This window comes from Cydia fagiglandana, chromosome 11 (assembly GCF_963556715.1).
Source record: "Cydia fagiglandana chromosome 11, ilCydFagi1.1, whole genome shotgun sequence".
In the NCBI taxonomy this organism is placed as follows: domain Eukaryota; kingdom Metazoa; phylum Arthropoda; class Insecta; order Lepidoptera; family Tortricidae; genus Cydia; species Cydia fagiglandana.
The window spans coordinates 16753503-16766163 of record NC_085942.1 but is presented as its reverse complement, the minus strand read 5'-3'; the positions used below and the strand labels follow the sequence as shown (position 1 = coordinate 16766163).

General features: G+C 38.4%; 1 protein-coding gene across 1 annotated transcript in view; it reads left to right on the top strand.

Moving 5' to 3' along the window:
• Nucleotides 1-12661, top strand: part of LOC134668679 (adenylate cyclase type 2-like) — a 122746-nt gene that overhangs the window by 85789 nt on the left and 24296 nt on the right. Inside the window, exon 3 of the mRNA XM_063526120.1 lies at nucleotides 6266-6472. Within this exon, the coding sequence (XP_063382190.1) occupies nucleotides 6266-6472 (207 nt within the window). The remainder of the gene's footprint in view (nucleotides 1-6265; nucleotides 6473-12661) is intronic.

The following is a 12661-nucleotide window of genomic DNA, read 5'->3' as shown; positions in this document are numbered from 1 at the left end:
ATAAATATGATACCGTACCTACCTGATTTATTGAAGTCCATTAAAAAAACTTTGACACTCGTGGGTAAAATACAAATTTCACATTAGTTTTTGAAGAGCCTTTGAAAAAGAACATAATTTTGTTGTAAAATATCGTCTCTGAAAAGGCAATTGCCTTTTCGTAGCATGTATGACTTTAATCACCTCAGTTTAAAGATTTGCTACGATATCCTCGGCGCGTGCTACGAATGTTACTTGCTACGACGTAGCCGCCTAGCTTTTCTCGGCGTGTTTCTTTAGATTGGAACAATGCAATTACATTATTTTAACTTCAATTGGGTTTTAATTAAAGTTTAAACGATAAAGTAGAGAAATGGGTTTTAATTAAACATTTGTATAAGCATTAGAAAGAAGATAAGCGGTCTTGAGATGTCTTTTAATTGAAAAACGCTTTAAAAAAACAGTAACTATTACTTATGAAAGCAGAAAGAATATAAATGATCATATTAGATTCATAATTGATACGTATATTTGCCGTGACCTATTTTTGAAACGTGTTTTTCAATAAAATACACATCAAGATTATTTACCTTATTTCTAATGCTAAAAAAAAACGAACTATAGAAACTTTGAATTCCTCCCATTTGCACTACGTGGGCTATCAAAATCGCTGCAGATTTTTCTTGGTCTAACTCTAGTGACAAAAATTGATAAAATATTTTTTGTTTTTTATTCACTTATCTCTGCCTATTTGTACAGCGCCAGCGCATATTTTATTTATTTAAGGGCTCACCTAAATGGATGTATGAACAAAATGGCAAAAATAATGATACTCAATAACTATTTGCCATCTGCCAACTGACATTAACACCTACACTATTTGTTCACGGATCTGTTGTGATGTGTCTAGACTCTAATAAAACACGGCTTCTATGTGAAATATGGTTCTATTTTTTAGTCTAGGTATTAATGAAGCTATATCGTCGGGAGACAAGCAAAAGTCACTAACTACCACCATTGAAATTATTGGACAATGAACCGTGTTACAAGTGTAATAAAGTGCATTGTTACTTTAATTTTTTGATAGTAGTTAGTGATTTTTGCTTGTCACCCGACGATATATGTAACATAACTAATAAGTGTTTTATGTGAACACTATCTCTTTTATCGCAATCATTCTAAATTATTCGTATCGCCTATGACAGGTAACAAGATAATCTCATTACGGTACCATCGTATAAGTACCAATAATACCTACATATATGTATACAGACGACATTAAAGATAGGTATGTTTACACTTTTACTTAATTTGTAAAAACTAGCCAAGTCAAATCCTTTATAATTTCAGGATTATCTGCACAACACAGAACTTGGCACCCATATAAGGTTTACTCGGGTAATTCCGAATGTCGAAAACTGTCGGATAATTCCGAAAGGAGACTTTTATTATGATGGAATTAAGGGTGATTTTCATCTGAATTTCGGAATTATCCGACATTCGGTATTACCCGAATACACCTTAGATCTCAATTCTTTTGTCAGCGAGTCAACAACGACACATATTCTTAATATTGAACTTTGCTCTCATTTCACATTTATGTTTTTGTTGGGATATCTTTGACGTCGACTGTACTCATCCAATTCAAAATGATATTATAGGTAATGGTACCATCGTTATCATTCATTCAGGCCTTTAGCATCTTGACAGATTATTTATGCAGCGTCTGTTAGCGAGGAACAATGTCTCTCGTGGCTGTATAAGCCAATGCGGGACCGGCATTTGCGACCGCATTTGTGGCAGCTGAAGCAGGGAGCCATGTCGGCATCATCAGGTGGATTGTGCCTCTTTGCGCGTTTTCGGGCAAGGTCTTGGAACCATGCATTATCGTGGATTTCGCGACCTTTCGCATACGTTTACCATCGTTATACGTTTGTGTATACTCACCCAATCACCCAAATAAACATTTATCAAATATCAACTAAAAGTTTAGATATTCCTCATATGGAGACACCAAAGTCAAAACTGTATTAACGCCGATAATTTGCTAAAGTATAGCGTTCGGATCGTGTATCGTGCTATGTATGTACCTAATTCTTAAAAATTATAGCTACGTAATGTATTTTTAAATAAAATATATTTTTCACCACACCAGCTCGGAAAGGCTTACTTTGCACTTCAAAAACTGATAGCAAAGTTGCATTTTATTCACATGTGAAGCAAAGTAATCAAATGCAAATTTTTAGTTGTTTTCTTATGTTTGCTGGTAGAATTGACTTTTAAATGATGATTTTGGATGATAAATATTTAATAACATTCATTTGGATTTGATTTGATGTTGTTTGATATTTTACATTTAATATTTGCTTCGGGTTGGAGTGGTCAAAAATTTTGTGTAACACTCGGGGGCAAATTTTGTTTAACCTTCGTGCTTTGAAACCCTCGCAACGCTGAAGATTCCATTTTTCGAACCACTCGCTACGCTCGTGGTTCAATTTTGGAATCTTTCGCTTGCTCGGGTATCAATATTAGCGCGAGCGGTTAAACAACAACTTTGCCCCCTTGTAAATAAAACAAATAACTATTATCCTTCAATAAAATTGTTAAAAAATCTTTCGTTTTCTCTAACTTGGAAGTCAAGTTGAAGATTTTATGGAAACTAAAACATTTCAATGCAAACGGTTTCTCATATTTTCCGTAATAAGGCCTCTTTTATTAATATTATTCTTGTTATTGCTAAAGTTTCCCAATTTAAAGCAGACTTGACGCCAAGACAAAGAAGGTCAAACACAAAACTGTCACCTCTTTCCTGTAAACCAGCGGTTCTCAAACTTTTTTGGTGACGGAACGCTTTCGGCAAGCGAAATATTTGACGGAACCCCAAATTAAAATTTTTCGTTCATCACTGAGGACCAGATACACCTATAGAAGAGCTGGTTTTTTTCTTATTATTACAAGTATATTTTCGCGGAACCCCTACAGAGGCTTTGCGGAACCCTAGGGTTCCGCGGAACACACTTTGAGAATGGCTGCTGTAGACATTCCCAAAGTTCTTTTTGCCTGACTCATAAAAGCCTGGAGTCCGCTTGACAACTAATCCCATGATTTGACGTCGGCACTAGTTTTTACGAAAGCGACTGCCATCTGACATTCCAACCCAGAGGGCAGACTAGGCCTTATTGGGATTAGTCCGGTTTCCTCACGATGTTTTCCTTCACCTAAAAGCAACTGGTAAATATGAAATGATATTTCGTACATAAGTTCAGAAAAACTCATTGGTACCTCCGGTCGCACGCTCTTACCTCTAAGCCCCCAGCGCACAAACACCTTTAATAGCCCTTAACTTTTGGGTAGTCATACGGGTCATACCCACCCAAAAGTTAAGGGCTATTATACGTGTTTGTTACCACAACCTTTCTACACTACTCTCATCTCAATCACGATCAATTGTCTAGGCTTCAAGAGTCAGTATATCATCATCAGTAGTAGTATCATCATCATCATCATCTCAGCCATAAAACGTCCACTGCTGAACATAGGCCTCCCCCTTTTTTGGGGGGTGAATGCCATAATCGCCACGCTTGGCAGGCGGGTTGGCGATCGCAGTCGAGTACACCGAATTTGAGGGACGCTGCTGCCCGTCCACCGGTGGTCTTGGACGTGGTTTAAGGACATACCCGGGTCCTGGACGTAGTTTAAGGACATACCCGGGTCCGAGGTCAAGAGGTTAGGTTATGATATATTCTAACCTCAAACTTTGTCCTTTAGTGAGACTTCGTCCTCAGTATAATGAAAACTTATCTGCTAGTAGATTTCCTTTTTCTTACGCCCTTTTCATCTATAAATGTGGTGTCTTTTATTCTTATCGAATTACTTCGATTGTTCCCAGCGGTCTATTTCATGTGTTTTGTCTCGCTTTAGGGTTCTCCGGCTCTTTCTAATGAGGACAACCGTAATTAAGTTAGGGAAGTAGAACCTGTAAGCAAGTAGAGTAATGATCATTCTTATTAGGTCTGTCGCTGCCAACTATTTACTGATTACTTACTGTTTACATCTAGATGGCGTATATAATGTTCAATGACATTATAAAACGATTCAACGATTTTATTTACCTACATTAGTTTATAAAAGACTGAAAGCAAATATACTTAATTAAAATAAAAAGTTCAGTTTTCAATTAATCCTTTTTTTTTTGCAATCGTGGACGCCTTATATGTATACTTACCTATTTCTCAAGAGAAGGCCTTTCAGGTCGGTATGCGAACAAAAGGTAACTAATCAATAATTATTTTTTTACCCGTAGAAATTGCTGCTGCAGTGCAATGTGCAGTCTGTTTTGCAGTGCTGTCAAACTGGTTTAACTTGACAGACATTCAGAAACTCTTTGAGTAACCACTGATGAAACTCACCGTACACAATGTCAAATTGGAAATTTTCAATTCAAATAGGTACCTTGGATTTTTACATATAGGGGCGTATTTTTATTTTGAAAATATGAGACTAACGCTAACGTCGCTAACGACTCTGAAGGCTATAAATCAAGATTATAGAACCGTAGTTAAGTTGATTAAAGGGATATTTACTTAGTCCACTAGTTGACAATTTGACGACATGTTATACAAATTCTCGCTTCGCGAAATTAGTCTTGTAATCATATCTAGCCCCTCTATGGTAGGGGCTTGTCAACTGATTTCTTGATCTCATCCGTATTATTGGATAATGATTGCTTGAAATATTGCCGGGTAATAAAACAGTCGCCGCATCCGCTGAACTGAGTCACGGCCGAATTTGAACAATGCTTCTTCTTCAGTCGGTCCCTCAATACTGAGGATCGTGACATCATATCCTTCAGTTGAAGACCAGGTTCCTCAATAGGGTTCTATTCCCCGCCATGCGCATGGCCTCGTGCAGTTTTAATTGCATAGGTGCAACAATGCTTATAAGATGTCATTTCCTCAACCAAAAACGTCACTTTTGGCACTGCCTGATCGGTATCGTATCGCTGTGAGCCTGTGACATCTTTTTAGCATTGTTCGAATTGGGCCGTCAGTGTGATAACCGTATAAACCGTATATGAACTGTAAAAATTGAAATGTTATAATAAAATGCTTGAATTGCTTTTTACTTTTTAGCAAGTATTTCGTCGGTCGCGGGACTCGCGGGGAGGAAAAAAAAAAACTCTAATGTATTAAAATATATAATTAGATTACCCTTCGCTTACGATTTCGTCTGCGTAAAAGTCGTTAAAAAATTTCAAACTCATTTTGATGCCATAAGGAAATGAATTTCAAAAATCTTCCTTAATGTTTCCTACCTCTAAAACATTTTAAAATGGATCCAAACCCAAGGTTCTACTTTAATGATTCAGGATGTACCGTCTGTGTACGTGGTGTACGTTGTCTGTCACTATAGTTCTGTTCTGTTGTCGTTACGCATCTAAGAATGAAGTATTAAACAAAATAGGTATTTGAAAAATTATTCTACAAGCCACATAGCGCTACAAGCATAGCTTAGCAGTGAAGGAGTTTAACTGGTGTTTTTTATGCCCAGGAAACACAAGTTATTAATTAGAGGAAGATTTCTTAAAGTCCTGCCACAGGACCGAACATAGCACAATGGAGCGGATTCATTCACTTTAGAACCTAGATCTAGGATTAAAAAATAATTGCTACTTTAATTAACTGCGGAGAAAAAGAAAATGTGCTTCAAGCTTTTACAGACTTGTTATTTGTTAACTTGAAAGACTATCTAGTTTGACCCGGGGAATTAAGTTCGACTTACACAAAATAAAGCACATACGTTTGATAAGCTCTGGACTTAGATTTTTTTAGTAAAAAAAATCTTTCGTCCGCGTCATACACACACGAATGAACGTCACAAAAAAGTTTTGATTTGAGTTTGGATTTTAAGGCAGAACACACATAGAGAAGCAAACATACATACCCTTTAGGCGGAGTAGGTTACTTTCTAATAAGAAATGTGTATGTTTGGGTGGGTATGGACGTCATTTTTTAGTACGTCACTTTCTGATGACGTCCATTTTTTAGCAATGTATCTACGATCTAACCACATACATATATGTATCTGTACGAAAAATGGATGCCAGCAACCAGATTTAGCTGTACAACGTAAATCGCGTTTATGCCCGACGCCAGGGTAAATTTACATTTCGGTACTTACATTGAGGGAAACCAAAACTGTAAAATCTTTATATCATACTTTGAAAAAAAAAAATGTTTTGGCTAAGTGTGACTAGTCCATGAAAATATGTTTTCTTTTGTTCCAGGAACTGCCTCAACAAGTCCGTTCACTGTCCACGCTCTCCGTCATCGTCTTCATTCTATCCATCGTGCTGGCGATGGCGCTGCTGCCAGCTGCGCCGGAGTGGGAGGCGCTGGCGCTCTCCGGCTCCGTGCTGGTGACGGCCTGCCTGGGCGCAGGCACGCTGATGGCCACGCACCATGCGCCGTTGCCGCTCTTCGCCCTCATATTGGTGAGTATCCATCGTGCTAGCGATGGCGTTGTTGCCAGCCGCACCGGAGTGGGAGGCGCTGGTGGCGCTCTCCGGCTCCGTGCTGGTGACGGTCTGCCTGGGCGCAGGCACGCTGATGGCCACGCACCATGCGCCGTTGCCGCTCTTCGCCCTCATATTGGTGAGTATCCATCGTGCTGGCGATGGTGCTGTTGCCAGCTACGCCGGAAAAAGTGGGACCCCATGTTTAAAATTCGTTTCTTTACGTTACATGTCTGTCTTTGGGTCACAAACTCACAAATCTACATATCTATGTGTAAATAATTTCCGAAAAAAAAGGCTGTGACAGACGGACAGACAGACAGACAGACAGACGTACGAGTGATCCTATAAGGCCTAAGGGTACCGTTTTTCCTTTAGAGGTAATAAAACCTAAAAACAAAAAATATGCATTAAATACGATTTTCTGACGCAATATTCTTTTCCACTCACTTTACCGCAATTTCAAAAGGGTAAATGTACTCTACAATTTGTACCCCAAATTTTATATTTCCTTAAATACGAGTCATCAAAAAACTAGTTTACATCCCCACTTGACCGACGTTAGGTACCTCAAAAGCCACAAACTATAATTGCGTACACCTCTATTAACTTTTCAGGTAAACTTCCCAAACAGCCAATAAATAAATCGCAACTACTTTCTCCAAATCCCTTGAGAGCTTGGGAGCGTAAGAGGGGACGCCTGTTACCCGGAAATTCAGGATAGCTCAGGCGACGGCGACAGTCATCCGGTTATTATCCGGATTAGGCCGATATAAGAGCATATTGGGTGTGTGAGGTTTGGTGCTAAATTCCGGAAATCTGAGTTATGTGCTTGTGTGTTTATGGATGTGTTGTTGTTGTACATTTTCGAGTTAGAACATTTATTGGTTAACCATCCAAATAAAAAATCGCCTGAATCTCTCACTGAACGATCTGACTTTAACCTACATTATGATTTCAGGAGCTATTTGAAAGATTTTGTTTACTCTTATATAAGTACCTAAAGATACAGACTATACTTAAACTAGTTTAAGTACTGCTAATATAAAAAATGCGAAAGTAACTTTGTCTGTCTGTCTGTCTGTCTGTCTGTCTGTCTGTTACCTCTTCACGCTGAAACTGCTGAAACGATTTATTATTATTAAGTAAACTTAATCATTCAGTGCCAAAATAGTGAGCAGGAACCCATGTTCCTGCTCAGAATGGCGTGAACGTTTATCCAACTGCCACAGTAATAGCGGGACAGGAAACAAGCGTTTTCTGGCCCGCCCGACGCCCGACAGACACTTTGACGGCTAATGTATCCAAAGTGACAGGAATGAACGATTTATTTCCCAATATTATTATCTGAATTATTAGTTTTTGATGTTAAAGTTGATTGATGAATATGTAATTGTGTTGTTTCTTTGGAGCCATTTACAAGCTTTATTAGCAGTCGATCGTAAGGGGAATTTGAACTTTAACTATCTGACCTTGAATATTTACGAGTAGATACATACTCACACAGGCCAATTCGAACATCAAAACGGGATCTTGCTCGCGCTAATACTTGTAAGGACAAATTCGAGCAAAATGGACGCACGAATGATTACTAGGTCATACTCATTCATGTCAGGTTTTATGTCAGGTCAGGAATACAATCTTAACATTGGATGCAGAACCGTAAGTCGCTTCGGTATGCGAGATCAAAATCAGATTTTTCAAATTTGAATGCAGCTCCAGTATGTAAAACGCTTATCTCTGGCGCCGCATCTGGTTCCTGTGCTAGTGTGAAAACTTGAAAAGTACCTAACAATGCTGACATTACTGTGCTCATTCACACTTGCATAGTCGTAGTAGGAGTGAAAGAGATGGTAACATGACCTCGTTCGTCAGTTTGGTTTGCGGATAAGCAGCTTATACTCATAAACGCCGCAATGTTGTGTGTGTTATGACTTAACTTTAAGTAAAGTTAAGTGCAGAAAGACGTTTTCTACATAAAGATAAGTTAAAGTAACAAATGAAAATGTTATTTCATTCCTAGTAGCTTACTTAGGTACCTCAGGTAATATTACTTAACTAAACGAGTCAGGCTTTTAACGGTTTGACATGTCATGAGCACTTTCATTATAGACATTAGGTTGGGAAATAAATAAATAGGTAATTCCCTCTGCAATAATACTTTTTAGTAACTTCACCGAATTGTTTTATCACCAAACCTCCTTATCAATCATGCATAATACTCTTTTTACGGAACTAAATTTTATTGTAAATTCAGTAGATATCAGATTTCTGATAAAAACAATATATTACTTGGGCGTAGTTGGGCACTAACGGCGAAGTTAGGCGGCGGTTAGGTGGGTTAGGGGGAAGTTAGGGACATATGTCGACGCGAAATCGGCAAAATCCGATAGAAAGAAGCTTTATGAGCGAAAAAGACTGGCATCGGCCGTGTCGACGCATCGAAGGTTTTTCCGCTCTTATTTCGCGAGCATAAAGATTTTCCTTTCGGATTTTGCCGAATGCGCGTCGATATATCTGGGGACACCCGTAGGGTTCCCTACGGTAGATAGTTTTGCCAGCCCTGATTTTCAATGAATTGCAACCCTCAAAACGGAGTTTGGCCATGACCTACCTACAGTACCTACTAAGTTAGCCAGCGAGCGATCGTACCCGCGGGACAAAACTATTCTTCTTATTTTCATCAGCGAATGGTCCCAAGGGGGATAAATGGATTAACACGCTACTAATTTTTCGTTGGCTTGCCAGTTTATGTGGTTCCTTTATTTATTTTTCGTCTTAAGTTAGGTTGTTTATAACATGAATATAAAAGTAAAATACAAAAGCACATAAAAAACAATAAAAAATACATATAAACACATTATAAAAAACCTAACCTAGGGTGCCGCCGGCAGCGGGGCAGGGCCCAAGCTGCCGGTGGTCAGGGCCGCAGAGTGAGGAACCGACGCACTATACGCGCCGTGTCCAAAATTACCACCTTCTGCATCTGTCCCTTATGTGACTTATTGTTATTTGTTATTCTTCATTCGTTAAGTACAGTCGACAGTATTTTCTTGTAATATCATGAACCATCGTAGTAATTCAATCCCTAAAAGGGGTATAGTTTATTTTTAGTGAATGCAGACTAGTAGGTACCATCGCCCACACTGTTAACTATACATCGGTGGACCTTATGCCTTTTTGTAATAAGGCCCACCTGTACAGTTAGGAGTGTTGCTGTTTGTACTTAGATAAAATATTGTAGATGCAAAAAAGATGCAAATGAGCACTATGCAAAATGAAAAAACAAAACCCTTTCGTACCCAAAAATCTAGTAAGTTGCCCATAATAACTCACTAACAACCCAACAGCCCTAATGTACCGTCCGTGGCGGGATTTATTTTTCAATTTTCCGCCCTTGGTTTTGCCTGAGCGCTCCATTTGTTACCCCTTTCAACTTCGTGTAACAGGTTCTGTGAAGAATGCCTAATACGGTTTTGCGATTCAGGTTAGGCACGACAAAAACAAAATTTTTCTCTCTTAAAAATGTTTGCTCGGAAATTTATTTCATTCTTCCATTTTATAGTTCTACAGCAAGGGAAAGTCAATCAATTGTTTCGTATTAAGGTGCCGTAGTTTTAGAAAGCGGAGTGTTTGAAAAATGGAACCGTTGGCAAAAAAATGTTAGCAATCTTAGATTAGATTGTTTTATTAAAGTAGGTATAAATAGTTAATCACTGACCTGAAGACTTTATCAAAATCAAAATCATCCGCGTTGAAAAAATACACATATAGACGGTCAAGCAAATTTTGTCAGTAGAAAATGCCGAGAAATTCAAATTTTCTACGGGACGATAACCCTTCGCGCCTACATTTTTTAAATTTGTCGACTTTTTCTACTGACAAGATTTGCTTGACCAAGTATATCTCGCTAATCGTCAGCGGTGTAAAGACTCAAGTATGACGTAAAATGATAGCTAAGATAATATTTCCCGAATTGATTAAGCTTGCGTACATTATTGATGTCCCCTACGGGACAGGCCGGGAAGTGTTCCGTTTCACTGAATTTTTGACGATGATCAAGAATGCCCGTTACTATGTGGAATACGTTACTTGCGCCCAAGAAGGCCCATCTTTATTTTTATTTTGTATTTTGTTTTTTTTATTATAATGAACTTACAAATTTGTCTGTGGTATTAGGAAACGTGGACACGAAATTTGAACTTATTCACACTTATAAGTTTGTAATTTTGAAAGTAGACAACCAAGCTAAATAACCGGGCCTTATTTGGCGCAGGTATAGTATCTACACGACTATTCTAGTTTAACTTTTTAATTACTAAAGTTTGTAACATTGTAACATAGGTACCTATCTACTTTACAACGGGGTTAACGAAACAACTGCGTTTTACATGCAAAGCGTGATTAAATGCAAAATGTTGGTAAACATTTAGCTAAGTAACTTTTCCGTGCTGTATTACCGTCAGCAAAAACTCGGCAACGACTCTCTTAACGTTAATTTAATTAGGTGGGTACTTTAAACACTCACGCCAGGGAAAAATATTATTCATTATGAGTATATTAAAAGGACAAACGTAAGTGCGTTTTGTCTTTGAGAATAAAAGTTAGCCTTAAAAATATTTTTGTTTTAAATAGGTACCTACATCTTTTATGTCAAATTACTTGAGAGTCGTAGAAGAAAAAGATACTAGTGTAAAATCGTGAAATAAATATATAGATACACCAGCGAGTGGAAAATACCTAATGCATCAAATGCGGGTGTTTCAAAGGTAAGCTGGGCTCTTCATTAAATCCTCAGAGATCATTATGCAGGTAACTAATACCTAAGGATCCGAAAAGATAAGATAGTAGTGTACTTACAAAAAGTATTTGTCTCGTAAAATCTAACTTCATTATCAAAGTAAATGCACCAAATAGTTTCCTTAAACACTACAACTCCTTTAGAAGTGACTTCACAAACACAGCTCTTGGAACAATTTCATACTTGAAATAATTTCCCATCCTAGCTGTGTATTCCTTAAGAACAACGCCAAAGAGTCGGGTGATCAACCGCCAGTATCGCGTGGCCTCGAGAACTATTTATGAAATAAAAATCGAAAATTGCTGCCTTAGTCTTAGGCACCTTTATTTTTTTATATTATGTATAATGGTATTAATGGTATTCGCCAAATGAGTGTCTATAGATCCCTTTACCAAAACACAGTCATGTTCGTTCGTAATAACCAATTTATAAAACTTGTACGAAGTATTGTTTAATATTTTTCAGTCACTTTTTTCGTCGAAGGAAAACATCGTGAGGAAACCTATGACCCAGTTTTCCCAATATTAAGGTAAACTTGACTAAATTATGCTCTAATAGACATCAGGTTGCCAATCCCAGGCTCTATGACTGACAAAAACCCGGACTACGCTAGAAGACAATCATCATCATCAATAAGTAATTAAGAAACCTCATCGTCATCTTATTACAGATTACCAGTTCGTCGGACGTTATCAGCCTGTCATTTGTTCGGAGCTGTCAAATTTTGAGTTCAACTGGCAGGCTGATATCGTCCGGCGAACTGTTAATCAGTGGGCCCCATTAGGCTCTGTTAACACTTTCCATCAGATGAAACTACTTACTCGTAAAGTTAATGATGGTATTTTATCATTGAATAATTTTACAGTTTAGACTCACTTGTTTTTAGTCACTCGCGCGACATGTTTCGGAGAGCCTAGGTTTCCTTTCTCAAGCACTAACAGTGCGAGCAGCGTTCACGACGGCCGTGTATCGCGTATTGCGGCTCGCCGCGTCGCACGCTGCCGGCGCGCCGAGAAAACAGGTTGGGGGAGGTCTTCCGCTGTTATTGTAGGCGGGCATAGTGGTGTATTTGGGCTTGGGTCACCTAACACTTGTAGCGATACACAGCACGAACTCACGAAATTATTCAATGTTTAGTATGTCTCACAACAGCTTAAATTCGATGTTATTTTAGTAATTAATTCGAAATCGAAAAGTGTACCTATTCTACTGGTAAGTGTGAGCGTTCCGACTCGCCGAGAAGCAGTAATAACTCCCCCGTCTACTGCAAGTTGCACAAGTACTTTACACTTTATCGTTACACAAAACCATAACGTCGTATCTCCGTACAATTGTCATACTAACTTAGGTCTGTTACGGATTATAGA